The sequence below is a fragment of the Engystomops pustulosus genome, chromosome 10 (genome assembly GCF_040894005.1).
Source record: "Engystomops pustulosus chromosome 10, aEngPut4.maternal, whole genome shotgun sequence".
Classification (NCBI taxonomy): domain Eukaryota; kingdom Metazoa; phylum Chordata; class Amphibia; order Anura; family Leptodactylidae; genus Engystomops; species Engystomops pustulosus.
Window position 1 is genome coordinate 66,584,108 of NC_092420.1, and position 19,990 is coordinate 66,604,097.

The 19,990-nt window shown below is 40.0% G+C and overlaps 1 protein-coding gene and 1 long non-coding RNA gene across 6 annotated transcripts in view; one reads left to right on the forward strand and one right to left on the reverse strand.

The window, feature by feature from the left end:
- The window catches only part of EVI5 (ecotropic viral integration site 5), a 92,743-nt gene that overhangs the window by 27,729 nt on the left and 45,024 nt on the right, over positions 1 to 19,990 (reverse strand). For 3 of the 5 annotated variants that reach the window (XM_072127879.1, XM_072127878.1, XM_072127880.1), the window contains 10 exons: positions 19,899 to 19,988; positions 19,597 to 19,694; positions 18,936 to 18,996; positions 18,399 to 18,452; positions 14,952 to 14,984; positions 13,369 to 13,515; positions 10,972 to 11,106; positions 10,117 to 10,257; positions 3,418 to 3,576; positions 1,807 to 1,953 (listed from right to left, as the gene is read on the reverse strand). In XM_072127879.1, the coding sequence (XP_071983980.1) occupies positions 1,807 to 1,953; positions 3,418 to 3,576; positions 10,117 to 10,257; positions 10,972 to 11,106; positions 13,369 to 13,515; positions 14,952 to 14,984; positions 18,399 to 18,452; positions 18,936 to 18,996; positions 19,597 to 19,694; positions 19,899 to 19,988 (1,065 nt within the window). The remainder of the gene's footprint in view (positions 1 to 1,806; positions 1,954 to 3,417; positions 3,577 to 10,116; positions 10,258 to 10,971; positions 11,107 to 13,368; positions 13,516 to 14,951; positions 14,985 to 18,398; positions 18,453 to 18,935; positions 18,997 to 19,596; positions 19,695 to 19,898; positions 19,989 to 19,990) is intronic. The other 2 variants (XM_072127881.1, XM_072127882.1) reach the window with 2 other exon arrangements.
- Positions 12,975 to 16,803, forward strand: LOC140104358 (uncharacterized). The gene is made up of 3 exons (XR_011850301.1): positions 12,975 to 13,081; positions 13,193 to 13,341; positions 16,663 to 16,803. It is a non-coding gene; the product is annotated as an uncharacterized lncRNA (long non-coding RNA).

The window sequence follows — 19,990 nt, forward strand, 5'->3', positions numbered from 1 at the left end:
TCCTCACAGGAAGTCGAGCTGTAATGGCTGCCTGCAAGTAGAACATGTACAGGTACTGTGTGCATACATGTGTATGGAGGTGAGGGGGCTTCACAGGAGTGGATATGATGGTTGTAGTAAGGTCAGAGAAGACATGTATGTTACATGGGACTGTATGTCTAGCAGGTGCTGAGGTGGCACAAGGTGTATGTTACATGGGACTGCATGTCTGGTGGGTGCTGGGGTGGCATGAGGTGTATGGGACATAGGACAGCATAAACAGTAAAAACACGTAAAAAATGACAAAGACGTAAAATCAATTAATAAAAATCACCCCCCCCCCCAACACACGCCAAAAAAGTAAACTAAAATTTAATTTAAAAAAAAGAATTTTTCAAAGCAACCATCATGGACTTGCAGTGTCAGCTGCAGTCTGGCTACGGGGGCTCAGTGGCGGCTGCTGCCACAGTCCGGTCACATGGGGGGATACAGTGTGCGTTAGCCGCAACCTGGTCACATGGGGGGGGATACAGTGTGCGTTAGCTAGAATGTAAAATAAGGATTTCTAAAGGAGTTCCGTATATATCCATCCGCACCATACGGTGTCCGTATAGTAGACGGTCCATAAAATATAGAGCGTGTCTTATTCTTTTCCAGATCTGGACCTGATCTACCTCAAAGAAGTTTATGGAAATGCAAAAAAATGCAGGTTGCATTAGTTGTGAGCCGGATGCGATTCCTATTTCCGGGTATTTCCCAGGTAGACCTGCAAGGCATAGTCTTGTAGGCGTTTGCAGTATTTTTTTGCAGATACAGATCACATAAAGTTGCATACCAGTGTCTTACGGTCTGCAATTGTGATCCGTAAATACGAGATCGCAAATACTGAAAGGGGTACAGTACAAATATTAGAATTGCCCTGTACACATTTTCAGCCATTACACCTAAACAGAGGGAAAAAAATTCAAAATCTTAGGTTTGAGAACAATTTTGCAATCAGATCCTTGTCCTGAGGAGCCTGTAGTAGCACCATGCACAGTCTGGCTGGACTAATAATCTAGGGTCCATTTTTCAGGATTTTTTCAGAATCGGCAGCTCAAAGATACCCAGATTCAGTGGGAAAAAAAGCTCCAGACACCGCGAGAAATGTCTCCATTTGTTCTCCAGTATTATTTGCTGAAAGTGGACAATCCCTTTTACTGTGCACTGTGGGGAGCATTTGAACGTCATGTAAATGTTTTAATGCAAATTTCCACTATAATCGGGGCTAATGCAAGAGCCTATTCGAATGACACCGTTCTAAAATGAAAAAAACAAAAGACAACACTCATTGTATTCACTCTTTCTTGGGAAACCAAGTTAAAATGTAAAGATTATATCTAGGAGGAAGAAAGCAAGTCGATTCTAATCTTCCTTAAAATAGTTTAGGGTACACTGAATCAGTTGCAAAAATCTGCCAACTCTTCCCGTTTTCTTGAATTTGTTATTTTTTTTTTAATTTAAAATATGTTCTTTATTTCACTACTGATTAATTAATGTATATATCTTTGTGGTGTCCAGAGCTGGTTTTCAGATAACATGCTCCTCTTAGCCTGCATAAGTATAGAGTTAGTAAAATTCTGGATAATAGTAACCACCACTAGGGGGAGCTTGTGCACACAGATTGTACACTGGTCTCCCTCCTAATGACTATTGTAGACACAAATAATGAGATCTGGTACAAATTGTATACCATTGCATTTAACCCCTTAGGTGCAATGATATGTCAGAACCCCCCCACTAAGACTCCTACTAAAGTACAGATTTATAGCATAAACTCTGCCTTACCTTGCACTCAATCTCTGCCTGCCTGCGCTTGGCCTCCGTCAGCTGATGCTGCAGGCTCTTGTTTTCGGTGGTCAGATGTTGCACCTTGCCTTGCAGACAGTTGACCTCATCCTCGGCTCTTCGGAGATGGTTGCTATTTATCTGGTTCTGTCATGAAGCCAAGGAAACAACGTTGTCAAGATAATTGAAAGATATAGCAAAAGGCTTTCACCTCTAGCTCCCCTCTATACGTCCTGTAGCAGATAAATATATATTTTGGCTCTGCACGTAGCACGGGAGGACATGTGGCTTTTGACACCTCTTTAAATACTTTTATCTGCCTTTTTAATCTTGAAATGAGTTACAAAGCAGAAATCTGTACGCAGTAATGCAGATATAAAGATACTCGCGCTTTAATACTCAGTAAACGTAGACACTGTCAGTTTAGAAAGTGTCCCCAAACTCTTAAAAATGTGAATATATGGAGAGATTGAACACATTTTGATGAATTGTACAATCCAACCTAAGCAAGGAGAGACTGCCACCCAGTGGTCAAGCACCATAATGCTCAAATACCATTTCAAACTAATAATATTAATATAAAAAGCTGCCCACTTTTTACAGCCTTTGATTATTTGAGGCCCCTGCTGGAACATGTACACCCCTCCCTCTAGGGAGTACTTATGTTGTGCAGACTTGGATTTTATTAACTATTTATTGAAAAAAAAAAATAAAAATAAACATATAAATGGACATAATACATCAGTTACCAGAGCCCCTCCGCGATGTAGCTTCACAGACTGTTACGGTACTCTATGCAGGAACACTTCCCACTCCCTCTGCCTGCTGTAATCTCACACAGTGAGAGGAAAAGTGATAAGAGGGGGGCAGTGTAACAGCCTGAGAAGCTTCAGCACAGAGGGGCTCTGGTAATACCCCCAGGATACCTTCCGGTTCAATAGCATAATTTTAGAAGGAAGCCATGGATAATATAAAAGATTACCCCAGTCATGGTGCCTGGATCTATGAGCAAGTGTCCCCCAGGTTTATCGTGCTTGTATTTGATGGTTGAATTCCTTTAACACCTATACCTTGGACAAGTGCTGCAGATTCTGGGGCAATCCCTTTAAGTGAAAGGGTCAGGAAGGATTCCGATTTCATTACAAGCCAGCACCAAGTAAGGAGTGAACTGCTTTTCGGATTACTCAATGTACAAGATTTTTTGCAACCTCGCAGCAATTACAAAGAACGGTCAGTCTGGTTGTGATGAAACCGAGTACTTTCTAAGCAAAGAAGCTATAAATCAGGTAGAGGAGGAAGTAAGTGGTTATGGATGTTGGACAATTTATAGTAGTGATTGCACAATGTGTATAACTTCTACCAAGTTAGGAACTCCATATACTCTGCAGATATTACAATATTAAATAGAAATTTGGGAACTCATATCGGTATACAGTATTAGTTTAGGCTAAGCCTAATTTAGGCAGGACAAGCCAAAACGTATTAAGACTGATCTCACTCTTATAAAATGTGGCTTATCTTTGTATGTCCATGGACACGATACTGAATCCTGAGCTGGTTTACAATTGCTCTAAAAATAGTGCACGTTATGCCCAATCTGCAAATACAAACCTGAGTGTCAAGCTCCATCATCCGTTGTCTCATTTCCCGAAGGTCGGCCTGCCGCTCGGCCTCTCGGAGACGCACACTCATCAGCTCGTCCTGCAGCTCATTCACTGTATTCTTCTTAGAAGGATCTTTCCACCGACCAGCGGTGCGTGCCAAGTGTCTCTGCAATGTAGAGAGGAAGATACTCAAACCTTATAACTTATCATAAAAACTAATCTTATGTAATAAGTCATTGTTAAAAGGCATGTATGCGAGGTGTCAAGAATTGAATAGATATGTTTTTATTAGTCATTAAATACAAGTGTTAACTAAAACAGACAGAAAGAGGACATGCCCTTTAACTGGATATGTATTACCTCTAGATAAGCATTTTCAATCTGTTAAAAGGTTACAGCGACACCTAGTGGCAATCATAATACATGCAAGGATTTTGCAGAACATATTTGTTAGGAACTGAATGGATGAGAAGCAGTTGACTTGCTTTTGGTCATAAATCAGATCTGTGTGGAACCGTACAGGGATGTTAAATACACACAGCTAAACCAAAGCCACACGCAGTAGCCAATGGGTGCACAGTTTTCCTTTCAAAAATCTAAAAAATATTTTCCATGTACAGAGATATGTGTGGGCTTGTTTTATGCATAACAAATTTGTACTTATTGCCGATATTTTCTGTTCCTTGCCGTGTACTGGGAAGTGGGGAAAAAAAAATTCCAGATGCTGCGAAATTGTTAAATTAAAAAAAAAAAAATTGTTAAAAAAAAAGCGCATTTGCACCATTTTCTTGTGGGTCAAAAATCGCAGGTTTCCTTCATTTTTTTGGGCCTTTAGGATCACGAGTACACCAAATTTATATAGTCTTTATTGCGTTTTAATACAATTAAAACCCTCCATAAGAAAAAAAATTATTTGTATCACCATCTTCTGACGTTCATACTTCGGGTGTATGGAACTTGGACAGGCTGACGTTTTTGCTGCTACCATTTTTGGGACTGTTTGGCATTTTGATCACTTATTAACCCCTTAACGCTGAAGCCACTTTTCACCTTCCTGACACGGCCCATTTTTTAAAATCTGACATGTGTCTATTTAAGTGGTTATAACTTTGGAACACTTTAACATATCCAGTTGATTTTGAGATTGTTTTTTCGTGACACATTGTACTTCATGTTGGTCGAGAAATTTAATCAATATGTTTGGTATTTATTTATGAAATAAATGGAAATTTGCCAAAAATTTTGAAAAAAACAATGTTTTCAAAATTCTAAATTTTCTACTTTTTGGAAAGTTAGTCATATCACTAAAATAACTTGATAACTAACATTTTCCATATGTCTGCTTTAACTTGGCATCATTTTTCAAACATCTTTTCCTTTATTTAGGATGTTAGGAGGCTTATAACTTTAGGTGCAATTTTTCTGATTTTCACGAAAATCATCAAAACCTACTTTTGGAGGGTCAGTTTAGTTAGAAGTGACTTTATAAGGCCTACATGATAGAAAACCCCCACAAATGACACCATTTTAGAAACTACACCCCTCAAAATATTCAAAACAACCTTTGGGAATTTTGTTAACCCTTTGAGCGTTTCATGAGGGTGAAAGTGAAATTACAGAAATGTAATTTTATCTTACAATAGATTCATTGAACACTAAAATTTGCACCTTCACAATGGGTTAAAAAGGAAAATGCATTTTAAAATGTTTAAGGCAATTCCTCCTGAGCATGCCAATGCCCATTTTGTCACTGTACCCTTCTGTACGGGCACAGGGGGGCACTTGGAATGGAAAGAGCGTTGTTTCGTTTTTGCAGGGCAAATATGGCTGAAAAAGTTTTTGTGTCAGGATGCATTTGGAGAGCCATAATGGTACCAAAACAGAGGAAAGCCCCAACAAGAGACACCATTCTGGAAAGTACACCCCTTGGAGAGTTTAGCAAGGTGTAATTTGTGTATTTGCCCAAACAGGTGTTTGATTCAATTAGGCCCCAAAAGGGAAAAAAGGTGAAAATGTTCTCAAAAAAGTCACTTTTACCCCAAATTTTTGTAAGCCACAAGGGATAAAAGATGAAACAACTCCCATAAATGTGTAAAACTATTTCTCCTAAGCACAGAACTGCACCACTTTTGCATATAAAGTGTTGTATGGGTACACAGTAGGGCTCAGAAGGGAAGGAGGAGCTTTGGCCTTTTAGAAGCCAGATTTGACAATCATCCATTACATGTGTCAGGATGCATTTGGAGAGCCCTAGTGGTACCAAAACAGAGGGGAACCCCAACAAGTGTCACCATTTTGGAAAGTGCACCCTTTGGAGAATTTAGCAAGGTGTAATATGTGTATTTTCCCCCACAGGTGTTTGCTTCAATTAGGTCCCTAAAAGGAAAAAGATGGACATTTTCCCAAAAAAGTCACTTTTACGGCTAATTTTTGTATCCCATAAGGCATAAAAGATGAAACAACCCCAAAAAATGTGTACTAGCATTTCTCCCGAGTATAAAATTGCCCCACACATGCAAATAAAATGTTGTATGGGTACGCAGTGAAGCTCAGAAGGGAAAGAGGGGCGTTGGCCTTTTAGAAGCCAAATTTGACAAACATCCTTTACATGTGTCAGGATGCATTTAGAGAGCCGTAGTGGTACCAAAACAGAGCGGAACCCCAACAAGTGACACCATTTTGGAAAGCACACCCCTTAGAGAACTTAGTAAGGTGTAATATGAGTATTTGTCCATATAGGTGTTTGATTTAATTAGGGCTTAAATAGGACAAAGGTGAACATTTTCTTATAAAGGTCATTGTACCCCTAATTTTTTGTAGCCACAAGGGATAAAAAAAATGTAATAACCCCCCAAAATGTGTAAACCTATTTCTCTTGAGTGTAGAAGTACCCCACATGTGTATATAAAATGTTGTATGGGCGCACAGTAAAAGGAAAGGGGGAGGTTTGTCTTTTAGAAGCCAAATTTGACAGAAATGTTTGACATGCATTTGGAGAGCCCTAGTGGTATAAAACAGATAAGAATCCAAAAAGTGACCCTAATTTTTGAACACACACCCCTTAGAGAATTTTGCAATGTGTAATATATGTATTTGCCCCTACAGGTGAATGATCCAATTAGGCCCTAAACATTAAAAAGGTGAAAATTTTCCTATAAATGTCACTTTACCCCTAATTTATGTAAGCCACAAGGGATAATATATTAAATAACCCCGAAAAAGGTGTAAAACTATTTCTCCCGAGTGTAGAAGTACCCCACATGTGCATATAAAATGCTTTATGGGCGCACAGTAGAGGAAAAGAGGGGTGTTTGTCTTTTAGAGGCCAAATTTGCAAGAAATCCTTCACATGTGTCAGGATACATTTGGAGAGCCGTAGTGGTAACAAAGCGGAGGAAAACCCGAAAAGTGACCCTAATTGTTGAATGTACACCCCTTGGGGAATTTAGCAAGGTGTAATATGTGGTGTAGTGTAATACACGTGGTGAAATGAGCATTTGAACATACAGGTGGTTTCCAAATACGATGTGCGATGGAGTCCAAGATGGAAATTGCAATTATTTCTGGAACGTTCAGTGCCCGTTATGTGGCGCCCCTTATGAAATAATGGAGGGTTATAGGGAGCAACATGACCTACCAGTTGTTACAATTATTCATTTTACTGAATTCACAACAGGTTGGGCGTGAATTTTGAATGTGTTGCGTATAAGGAGGTAGAATAGAACAGGGGACCATCTAAACTTTTGTCACACTTGGAGTTGTCGCAGGTCTCTTAGTAGTATATAGTGTCCATCCTTAGTATATAGTGTCCATCCTTAGTATATAGTGTCCATCCTAACTCCTCTTTTGGAACAGACTCTTTATTGAGTCCTACCTTTAGAAGCAGCAGAATTTACCGTGAAAATGCTGCCCTGACAAAATACAGGAACATCTAAACCAGAGGTACAGGGGCCCCATCCTTCTTGTCCCAATATTAGTTTCCTAATATCTTCCTCTTGAAAACGGAGAAATGATACGGCAGGACCTGCACATTGGAACAGCACGTAAGAGTTGTACACCATAATCTGTACAATGTACACGGCCAGCGCTTTTGTACCATATCTTCGTTTTAGTAGGGAAATTATCGCCAAGTGTTGCTCTTATTCACCCTAGCGATGCCCATTGTGACGAATATTGCTGCTTTTAGCTGGACCAAATCGACCAGCCAATAGCGGCAAACATGGACAGAGGGGGGCAACAAAACCCCTCTGAACCACAAGGCACAATTGGTGGCTGTCAGGAACAGCCGCCATCCTGCCCCGATCACCGTGTCTATAGACATGGTGACCGGTATTACTGACGTCATAAGTAAATTCGCTGCTATTGGCTCGTCTGAATTGATGAGCCAATAGCAGCGATAATAAACTGGGGGTGTGTGGGGGCGACGTAACCCTTCTGGTCCATGGGGCAGGATGGATGGCTGTTAGGATCAGCTGCCATCTTGCCCCGATCACTGTGTCTGAACCGTGTTGGCTAGTCACTACCCGCCGCACCGTTCTATTACAACGCGCGTTGGGAATAGGCTATACAATCTTTATTTTTTAAGCAATTTAGACAAATAAGGGCTTATTTTTTGCGAGACGCGATGCACTGTAAAAAAAACTTTATTTTAGAGGGTGTTTAGCTTATTGAAACAATTTTATTAACTTTTTTCGTGTGGAGGAAAATAAAATCATCAATTCCTGTTTTGGATTTTTAGCATTTTTGAGGGGGGGGGGGTCGCTGTAGCATAACAATAATATATTATCTTTATTCTACGGATCACTACGATTACGGTGATACCTCATTTATATAGTTTTATTTATATTTGTCCAATTTTATTGAAGGAAAACTAGAATAGAAAAAATTGAATTTGTTTTAGTATTGCCATCTTTATAGCAGCATAACTATAGTACTTTTTGGTTGACGGAGCTGGTTGTGAGCTTATTTTTTGCGTGATAAGTTGTTCTTTTCAGTGGTATCATTTTGGCACTTGTAACTTTTTCGGATCACTTTTTAGAACATTTTTTGTAAAGCAATTTGATAAAAAGTTTTAATTTTTGGCAAGTTTTTGGGGTTTTTTTTTTACCACGTTCACCGAGCGGGTCCAATTATGATTAGGATTTATTGTACAGATTGTTACGGACGCAGCGATACCAAATAAGTGGGGTTTTTTTGTGATTTAGTGTATTTTATACTTTATTACTTGTGTAAAGGGAAATGTGGTGTTTGGGGGGACTTTCACTTTCTTTTATTATTTATTTTTAAAAACCTTTATTTATTGTTTTAACTTTTTTTTACAGGTAATGACATCTAAGCTTGAACAAGTGATCTTCTGATCACTTGTTTAAGCTATTTTACAGGTTACACAGTGCAATACAGAAGTATTGCACTGTGTAATGTAAGACACTGAGCATGCTGCGCATGCCCAGTGTCTTACAGCCGGGTCCTGCCAGAAGGCAGGACCCGGCTTCCGGATGAAGATCTCGCAGCCCCGGGCACCGGCAGTCCCGGGGCTGCGATCGGAGCAGCGGACCCCCCCAGTAAGCGCCGCGGGGGGGTCCGATTACCTTCAGATTGCATTTAAATGCCTCTGACACGCCGCGGTCAGCGCGACCGCGGCGTGTTAGGGGTTAACACCCGCGATCGGAGAAATCTCCGATCGCGGGTGTTAGAGGCAGGTGTCGGCTATAATATATAGCCGACACCCGCAGCTTCTGGCGCCGGCTCCGTTCAGGAGCCGGCGCCAGAAGCATGACGTAATAATACTGCATTTTGCGGGAACGCACCTCCCGCCATGCAGTATTATTACGTCAAATGTCGGGAAGGGGTTAAATTTGTTTGTGTTGCATAAAAGGTATAAAAGAGCAGTTTCAGACATCTGGGCATTATTTTCAGTTATGTGGTTCAGCGCCACATAAGTATCATTATAGTTTGACAGACTGGAAAATTTTGGGACATGGGGATACCTAACACGTTTATGATTTTATTTGTAGATTTATATTAGTTTCAGAGGAAGGGTGGAGACTTGAATTTTTTTTTTTTTACCTTTTTTCCGACCCCTTGGGGTACTTTAACCCTAGGTTCTCTGACGATTTATCGAGAAAAAAAGACCCAAGGCTGTCATGGGGCGTCACAGCGAGCGACAATCAAAGCCAATATGGCAGCAGCTATAAGCCGGCGGCAATCAAAGGGTTTTCTGTACCGATCGCAGGTAATATGCAGCAAACACTCACCTTGTATGGAGAGGGCTCAGCCCAGGAGCCCTTTCCATACAACCTTAGCTAATATGTCCCAAGTTTTTAAGCGGCTAGAGGTTAATACACAAGAAAGAGTGCATCTAATGATTGAGCAGTCATACAGCCAAGTTTTAGGGAGTTATATGTGAACAGAGCCCTAAGGCTTGCAATGTAATATAATAAATGCCTCCTGCAGATGGAGCAAACAGCCAGAATTCTGCCATGTCTTGCTCACTTAGTATATTCCCAATGTGCCAGGTTAGTATGATGCATTAGTGCATGGTAATCTCAGGCTTTGGTGCAGCTACTAAGACAAGGAAATCCAATTCAAGAAATTTCTGCCGAATTCCTCTGGTGCTGCTTTGGTTTCCAGAGTTTGTACTTTTTTACTTAAACCCTTCACTATAAGATACAGGCTTTGGCTGGCAGCACAAATGTCACAGTCCTACCTGCCAGTGCTCCTCCAGATCTTTTATCTGTTGTTTCTGCTCCTTCATAGCAGTTATGGCTTCTGCTTCTCTGATCTTCACTGCAATAAGTTCTTCTTGAAGTCTCACAACGTTGTTCTCGTCCGGCAAGGAATTATTTCTCTGTGTAAATAGTAAAAAACTTCTTAAGAATAATGCTGACTACTTTATCACTGACATATGTGGTCATGATGCACAGAAAAAAAACCTTTAAATGTTCAGTAAACAGTAGTTTGCTTTGACATCCCGCTCATTGTACTGATAACCTTAGTACACCTTATGTGTACAGGTGAAATGTCTATCTGTTATAGGATTGTATCCTGCATCTTAGTGTTTCTCATATCAAATTCTTAGTTGTACTCAAACATTTAGATGGAGACTAGCTGCTATGTCGTCTCCCATAGACTGCGACAAAGCAGTGGCAAATCTGCTCATGCAGCCCTCCCTTACTGGAAGGCATTTGTCTTCGGACCATACAGGGCCCTGTAGAGAAATATTGACCTGTGCAGATTTGAATAAAGCACTTGGAGTAAGATAGAAACTTACTGGTTAGCTTCAGCAGCCCCAGTCTGTGCTGAAGCTAATCATACACTGATTTTGGTATGACCTAGTAAGACTATGTTTGCCATCTGTGGGGTTACTCATGCAAGTATTTTGCAAGGTCAAAAGCTGGGGACAAATTCAGGGGATGCCAGTCACTAGCAGGGTAACACCATTTTAGTATATTAACAACTGCAACACATTTTAATGAGATCGGTATAAGGTTATGGTGAATTGTACCAGTTTAGCAACAAATGGGAAATTAAAATGCCAATTTTTTTCCCCATAAATGAATACCTTCTCGATGTCGAGGATCTTGTCCTGCATTTCCTTCATTGCACAGTGAGATTCTGCCTCTTTTAGCCTGGCTTGAACCAGCTCTTTCTCCAGCTGCAGAACAAAGTCCTCGGAGTAGCGAGGATTACACTTATGCTGCGGAAACAATAATAATGAACCATATATATGCCGGCTATCTATAACACCGAGCGATAATGCACAGGAAAACTGGGGCGAGAAAAAAGAACAAAAACAATCCAATATGGAAATAGTTAATGTACAATAGAAGGGAAAAAAATTGTGGTTGTGTAAAACCTATCCATACCGGCTATAACATTGTCATATGAAATACATTCATAGGAAACATCTATTTTACCCTAAAAATGAAGACTGGGTATTGATTGTATTTTCATAGACGTCTAGCCTTAGAACATAAATGAAGTCATTCTGACAGTACATGGAAATCCACAGTAGGACAGCATATAGTCGCTGTGAAATGTGCACTTGTTATCTGTGTGCGTTCGGCTGGAGCTGAAGACACATAATGTAATATAACCCTGGAATCATCCGAGAGCTTCACACGCACTTCCTGATGTACTCCATGTAATTGACCCTGACAAATGTATAATTGATGACAATCTTACATTACACATCATTAAAATCCATGGCTTCTACAGAACTTACTCTGCAACCGTCTCCATCTGATTCATTACCATTTCTGTAATGGCTGTACTAAAATGCTATATATTATGTAACAAATATCAAGAATATAGCTAAAAATGTCCTTTTCTAGACCCCTTTACTGATACACCTGCAGTATCCAACCAGAAGCATCAGAAGCCTTCTACAACTTTTACCCATAGCAGCTGTGGAGCATTTTGAATACAACAAGGTAAAGGCACTCTCACAGTGATCCAAGTCCAGCTACATTCCTGGAATATCAATGCAGTTCCTACTAACAGTACACAAGAGGTTACAGAGATCTCCAGGGACAATAGCCAACACTGTGTGCAGTTTTGTATAGTCAAAATTTCTGACAGGCTCGGTTTAGCCATGTACAATGCTAAAATCTAAGACCTGCAGCTTATCTTAATATACTGAGGCCCATTTACTAAAGACCTTGCGCCAGCTTTCTATCGGACTTTGCACATTCTTTCATGTGTAAACTGCTCGCACAGGTATTTAAGAAGTGTCCGAGCCACATTTATGTCACATGCAAGCCTTTTGTGTCCTGGCTGCAGTAATCTTCATATGACACAAATTTCGTCATTGAAATGGTTGTTCTGATGCACAGTCTGACCATGCAAACTCCGACAGAAGGGTGTCGCATGGCCCATGGTAAAGGTGCAGGGAGCGCCAGATTCTTGAAGAACGGGCGCCAAAATTTCAGAATCTGACACCCTCTGCACACTACACAAGCAAACTGCACATAGCGCAGTAAATGTGCCCCACTGTATTACTGCATACTCTTGCTCCATGCTAGAAGAACACAAAATCACCAAAAACCTCAAAATAAAAAAAAAAAACTGTCAACAGAATAAGTCTGCAGCGTGCCTAAAGAATCATGTGATTCTTTGCTCAATGCAATGTGTTTGAGTTGGACAACTACAATAAAGGGAATCTCCACTAAGCTTATGAGGTAGTCCTGGTACAGTTGGACATCCTACAACGGACAGCTTAGCGTGATGTTTCATCACCTTTATGACTCCTCACAGTTCATCTAAATGCAACATTCAAAGTTTTTCAGCACAATTCTGGATTTTATAGAACACGTTTCCCCTAAATCCCTTCCTCAACCAATCCCATCCCTTCCCTTCCTTGGTTGAACTTTATGGACATGTGTCTTTTATTTTAACAGTATAAACTGTGTAACTATGATACATAAGAATGTCATCATGATCCCATCTCTGTTGTGGTTGGTGGTAGTTAAAGGGAACTTGTCACCTGGATATAAGGACACCAATTTCACATGAAATCAAATCCTTATGAAAAAAAATGTTTCCAAAATCCTTGACAGGTTGCCATTTACATCACATCTGTTGGCTGGACAGACACACATAAAATGTATATCTGAACAACATTGTTGCACGTTCTGTAACGAATATCTGGATATGTCCGGCCAAGATTAAAGGTAAGGAGAACACATCTGTAAGTGCTTCGTGTTCATAAACTGGATTCAGGGCAGAGACTGTGCAGATCTAACATCCAGTAATTTATTTGCCGCTTTATTTATCCGCTACAGGTAATCCCAGGAACGCTGCTGGGAAAGTAAAATATCAGCGGCTCCAGGCTGTTCAATTATTAAGAGAAGAACAAAATCATTTCCAAACACCACAAGAAACTAAATCATCAGTGAGGTCTGCAGAGAGAGGAAAGCAGAGTCAAGCACAGGTCAGACAGTGCAGCCGGGCGCCTTACCAATTGCTGTTGATGCCGCAGCTCGCTGATGGTATGGTGAGCCTGCTCCAGCATACAGCTGGACTCATCATTCTGCTGTTTCATGGTGGCCAGCTCCCGTTTTATGAGGTAGTTTTCCTCTGCCTCCTGGGCCCTTGTCACTTGTCCCTTTGGACATAATTTGAAGGTTTTTGAAGCAATCCAGATGCATGATGAAAGCCTTGAGATTTTAATTGTTTGCTAAGGGGGTTGTACCAACTTTGCAAGCTATTCCCATTCCCAAGAGTGTCCGAAACTGCTGAGCACAGCGCGCAGTATCTTCTGCATTCCTATTCAATGTCTATGTGAGTGGCAGAGATATAGCGCTGCGCTCAGCAGTCTCAATTATTCCCATACTAATGGGAGTAATGGGATGCATGCTCCACAAGAGAACGAGATTGGATTGCTTGAGGCTCGTGACTCGTGGGGGAGTCCCAGCAGTCAACGTTCACTGATCAGCTGGATATCTCCAATCCTGTGGATAGGGCACAACATGCAAACTGGGTACAACTCCTTTAAACAGAATAGGAGCAGCCATTTTGCCAGAGGAACCAATACTGAAGTTGCCATTCATGTGCAGTCAAATCTTTATTTAGGGCCATGACTAATGACATTTAAAAAAAACCAACCCAAACCAGTCTGCATTAGTAAAGTTCTTTCACGAGACCATACTTGAATAACTATTCTTCCTTCAAGATGTCCAAATCATTACTAGGTACAATTATAGATATCTCTCAAACTCTAGTGTGAACCATTATTTCCTAGTCCTGGAAAAGCTGGGTACTCCTCTCATTATACAGCGAATTAGGACTGCAAGGGACAACTCTGCCAGATGTAAAGTCATTCATGTTAACCCATTAAAAGGAAAATGTTACATATTACAAAACAATAGATGTTAAAACTACAAATTTAGGATAAAATTTAGGAAACCATGTGAAAGTAACACGGCCTTTGTTTCCCATCGCAATATAAGGTGTTCTATGACAACTGACACAAATTCTGCAACATTACTATGTCGCCAGCCACTGGTGTTGGGCCTAGGAACTAGCTGATCAAAATTTTGTTCCTCTAACAAAATAGTTGTCCCCCAAAAAGTATTTTTTTTTTATTTAACCTCCTTAAATCAAGTTCACTATACAATCTGGACTGCATTGTTAAACGTGGTTTATACAAGCGAAAAAAATGGAGCAAGCACAATGAAGATGGTATCTGGCATTCCAGTTGGGATTAGAATCATGCAAAATGACCGAGCTTGGATCATGCAATTCGGTTAGTTTGGTCTCATCAATTAAGAAAAATGTTAATTCTGTGGGATTATTAAAAATTATTTTTATTTTAATTAAAAATGGGTTAGACACACCGAATGAGGCAGCGTGCAGGTCACCGTGATTTAGTAATTAATAGAAAGAACAGTCCTAGGACTCTAATGTTATGGGACGTATTATGCATACAGATGCATGTAATACTGCATGCATCACGCCCCTGGGAATAATAGAGAGGTAGAACAAAAAACATTGTATTAACTGGGATTGGTTGTTATTGAGGACAAAAGGTAATGACTATACCTGGATCAATCTATCTGCCAAGGATGCACTTTCCTATGGAAAGGAAAAATTCAGAAAGGAATTTCAGAAAAGAGGTGAAAATTTTAAGTAACCAGAAAACAAAAATCAATGTGTGTAGAGGAAACGTACAATTCTACCTTCTTTGACATTAATTAAATATCATTGATATCAAATTAAAATTCTGGTCTGACTAAGGGCTCATACATATTACCAGACTTGAGCAATTCATCCTCTATTGCCTATGTATAGGCAGCGACAGATATAGGACTGAAAAAGTTTCATTTCACAACATATAAATCTTTGTTATTAAATGAATAGATTTCCGACCACAGGTTATAACTCTGTCTATTAGAAAAAAAACATGCATGCTCAGCCCAGCCAAGATGCATGCGTTTGGAGGGGAGAAGGGAATGGCCGATTCCCAATGATTATTCAGCTTATTGGGGACTTTATGTCGGCCTGACGGAGAAGGATCGTGCCGACCATCATCTCAGAAAATAAAGCCAGCATCTATAAAACCTACATTAATGATGATTTTGCCAATGATAATTTAGAAAAATCTTCAAATGAGGTAGAATTGTATCTGCAAGTGCATAGAATGTCGTGCAAAAGCAAAGATTCCAGAGATAGAAGAGCAAAATCATTCATAATGACATGTGCGGAGTGATATAAAGAGCATGGATTATACATAGTCTGCATTCCTGGAGAGAGAAAATGTAAAGGGGTCTGCAGTCCAATCATAAGACATCTATAAGGACATGGTTATTGGAGATTTACCTGGTTTAATACATTAAAGGACACCTGTTAGGCGCCGTCCAGGCACTCCCCTCCCAGGATCACAACTCCCATAGTCGCCATCGGCATCTAGAGCGCAAGCGCATGGCTATTGTGCGGTGGCCATTTTGGAGGTGGCCTCCTCATGTTTGGTGCGGCTGCCTCTCGGCAATGGAGTAGCACACACTAGGAGGAGACTCAGTGCAGCACACAAAATTTTAACTATGGTAGCGATAGAGCCAACATTAGAGGGAAATGCCTGGACGACCCATCATGAATACGTTGCACTGCCAGCTCCTGGATTTCCGTCAATCGGACCGAACCACAGCGTGCCACAGCATTTAGGCATGTTATACTACAGCAAGGATTTTGAGAGCCACTTAACTGGAAAATAGCTCTTCTTTAACCCGACAGGTGTCCTTTAAAGTGGTGTTCTTGTATCTGAAAATAAAAGTTCTTTTTTGTACGATGAAAAGTTGTCCAATTTTCCAATATACTTTCTGTATCAAATCCTCCTGGTTTTCTAGATCTCTGTTACCGTCATTCAAAAGGAAGCTTCATTGTTTACTTCCTGCGGATGGGATGTGGACAGTGGTCATGTGACGTCAAACAGGTGCACGGCTCGTTATATCACAGAGTAATTAGAGCTGTGAGTTATAACGAGCCGAGTGACATCACATGACCAGGGACAGATTTGTATCCACTCGAAGTAAACAGAAGCTTTCTGGAGAATGACAGCAAGCAGAGATGTAGAAAACTGTGAGGAATTGATAGAAGTACGGTATATTGTATAATGAAAAGTTACAAAATTTTACAAACAATAACATATTTATTCAAACTGGGAAACCCCTTTAGTATTGAAATTGTGTACAAATAAAGTTAAAGTAATAATATCCATGTTAATGACTAAAGATTTTCCATTAAAATTCTAATTCAGGAAGTGGAGACAACGGTGATAAAGACTCATCAATTGTAATTAAGGAATGTTTCAATATGGTCTGAAAAGAAATCGACTGCGCTGGAGAAGACATGAGCGCTGGAAGGGATTTTTGGCAAATGAGGTTGTGGTTAAAAAATAGAACAGGTTATGCATATACTGAGAGAAAAGCTCCAGGACACCATTTTATTTCAGAATTAAAAGGAAAAATTACATATTTAATAACCCAGCAAGTAAGGGGTTCTTTTAGGCTACATCCAGAACACGGACGCCATCTTGGATCAAGGCCATAGGGAAATTGGTCATGTGGCATATCAAAAGGCGACAAGAAGTGTCGCCAAAAGTGTACATGTAGTAAACAAATATGAAAAAACAGCTTTAGGCTACATTCACACTACCGTTGCCCACCATACAGTAGCACGGCGGGCACACGGCAGTGCCGGGGAGAGGAGGAGAGCACCGCTCACCCCCGCCCCTCTCCATAGCCTAACATGGAGCCCGGCGCCGTATCCCATTGAAAGAAAGGACATGTCCTATCTTTCTACGGAGTACGGAGCCGCATGTGTGCTGCACCATACCGCTCCCGTACGGCAATGTGAACCATTGCGATGTATGGGGGACGTGTATACACCGTATATACGTCCCCCATACGTTTGTGTGATTGTAGCCTTAATTTGTTGCAGGGGTAAGGGGGGGGGGGGGTGATGCTGGGGACAAGTGGTCTTCCAACATGGTAGATATTGAAGCACTGTACATTTCTACATCTCTGATCATTTTGTTCTTATGATGCAGTCAGCCTTATCGAGAATTAATGCAGGAGTTACACTAACAGCATTCTGTGGTAGGTTTACCCAGTACCCAGTAGTGACCTATTTGTGACCAATTGAGCCTCTGTGTGACTATATGTGTTACAAAAAACTATACATTTTCTGCATTGTGCATTATAATGTCATTATAAATAGATGCATAGAAGTTACAGACTAATTCAACATATACATGGTGGGAGAGATTTATCAGAAGTTTCAGAGCATATCCGTTCTAGTTGCCCATGGCACCCAATCAGAGCTCAGCTCTTATTTTTCCCCACAACTGTTTATAAAATTAAAGCTGAGCTCTGATTGGTTTCCATAGGTAACTAGAAAATATGTGTTCATTTCACAGGTGCCAAATTTTGTGGCCCCTGTGATCAGAACGTGAAGTCCTCTCAGACGACAAACACAATAAAGACTGACTGAGCCACAAACAACGACCTGTTCTGCAGCCCGGGCAGTCATCCCATACACACGGCCATGACCATGTCCTTGTGTAGGAGACAATTGAATTTTCTATTTCTAAAAGGAAAACAAAAAAAATCCATGAATCTCTCTTTAACCCCATGTAATGACAATATTTAAGTTTCAACATCAGAGCCTGAGAGCTGTTAATGAGGAGTTATACATCAATCTATTCTGCTAACACATGATATGGATTACACATCTTTAGGGTATAACCTTAGTCCCCAAATAGGCAAATGCTGACCCCGGAGAAGGCGTTTGTACCCAAAGTTTCTTACTAGGTGATTTCCTTTAGTTTATAACAAATGTGCACATAAAGATACCACTTTATGTACAGTATACAAACCAGCCTATTTATGTGTAATTTAAAGAGTCATCAAAAAAAAAAAAAAAAGCCAATGAACTAATCTTGATGCAGTTTACAAAGAGTAAAAAAAAAAAAAAAAGTCTTTTCAATCTTACTTTCTCCAAGGTTTCAATCCGCTGCTTCAAAAGTCTGTTCTCTGTGCGCAACCTCTGCAAGACAAAAACAGAATTTATAGATTAAAAATACACCCATTTCAGAAAATGATTGACATTTTCACTCTTTACACAAGTTCTTAGAAAGCAAACCTATATTGCCAGGCTGATTTTAGGCCAAGTTAGTAAATTGGTGCAACTATTGTCCTCAAATTATTCAGTTTATTTCATTCAGTTTAAAGGGGCAATTTCTAAAACACTGAAGCAGCTTTCATCGCACTAGACAACTGTGTAAAATTTGGGAGATTAACCAACTGGTCTACTCCTCAACTACTGCTCCCATGCAATAGTGATCAATCCAATGGAACATATCCCTGACATAGGCTGGTTCTAATACAAAGTAACCATGTTGTTATCAAGTACAACCACATTCATTAATGCATTAGAATCGTTGACAAAAAAACTAAAATATTAATTGCCAAGAACCAGTTTCCTTATTATTTTTATATACTAATTTTCAATTATTATAATTTTTCTTACTTTGATTTCTACTTGTTCTTCCATCTCCTTTGTCTTTATCGTAGTGTACTCTTTTTCTAACCTGAAATAAAAGCAGGAGAAGTCATAAGTAACAAGCATTTTTTTTTTTTTTAACTTGGCACATCAGAGGAACACTAGAGCACACACACAGACACACACCTTCAAAAAGATGGAGCATGTTGTGCTCGCTATGGCCATTCTAAAACTATCTGAAAAACTGAATGTGTGGTTGCAGCCATGTGAACGTGTGCATGCATTAACAAAATGCAGATGTTAACAAGACACACGCGTCAACATGATGTTAACACATGTATTCACACAATTGTTAACAACAGTGTAATTAGGCAAATCCCCTCTCCTCAGCAGTTGTAATGCATTTCAAAACATAATGAAAACACAACCAAAACATAACGTGTGACCGCACCCTTAATCCACTTTGGACAATACACACATTTAGGATCAATGCACACTCGCTTTAAAATAATTGTATATACATGTGTATATTAACTAATGAATGTGTTTGTGTAATAATACAGAACACTACCCATAGATGTACTTCTATATGTGCTCTGAGATTTAATTTCTAGATCATATCAGCACATATACACCTATATACATACATACATACATACATACATGCCTGCCTTTCTTTACCACATACTTTTTCATCTTTTTTGCATTGTATTTCACTTGATAAGCAGCTTGAATTAGTTTCTCAGGACCCCCGTCAAACTGATGTGGAATGACCTTTTGAAAGTGCTGCAAGAAAAAAATATATTCTGGTTTAGCTACGTCCACACAAATATCACAGATCCGTTCACAGACACAAGTAAACATTCCTCATTTCTACATTGGCCGGTCTGGTTACTTACCAGCACCCATTACATATTATTTCAATGAAATTATCTTGAAATGGCCTCCTGCATTAATTACAAATGACAGAGTACAATCGTTAGGAGTTACCTGTAACATCCCTTCCATATCCAGCTGCATAAGTTCTGGTTGGTTCATCTGAAGGACAGCAAGACCTGCCCGGAACACAATCTCCAAACCCT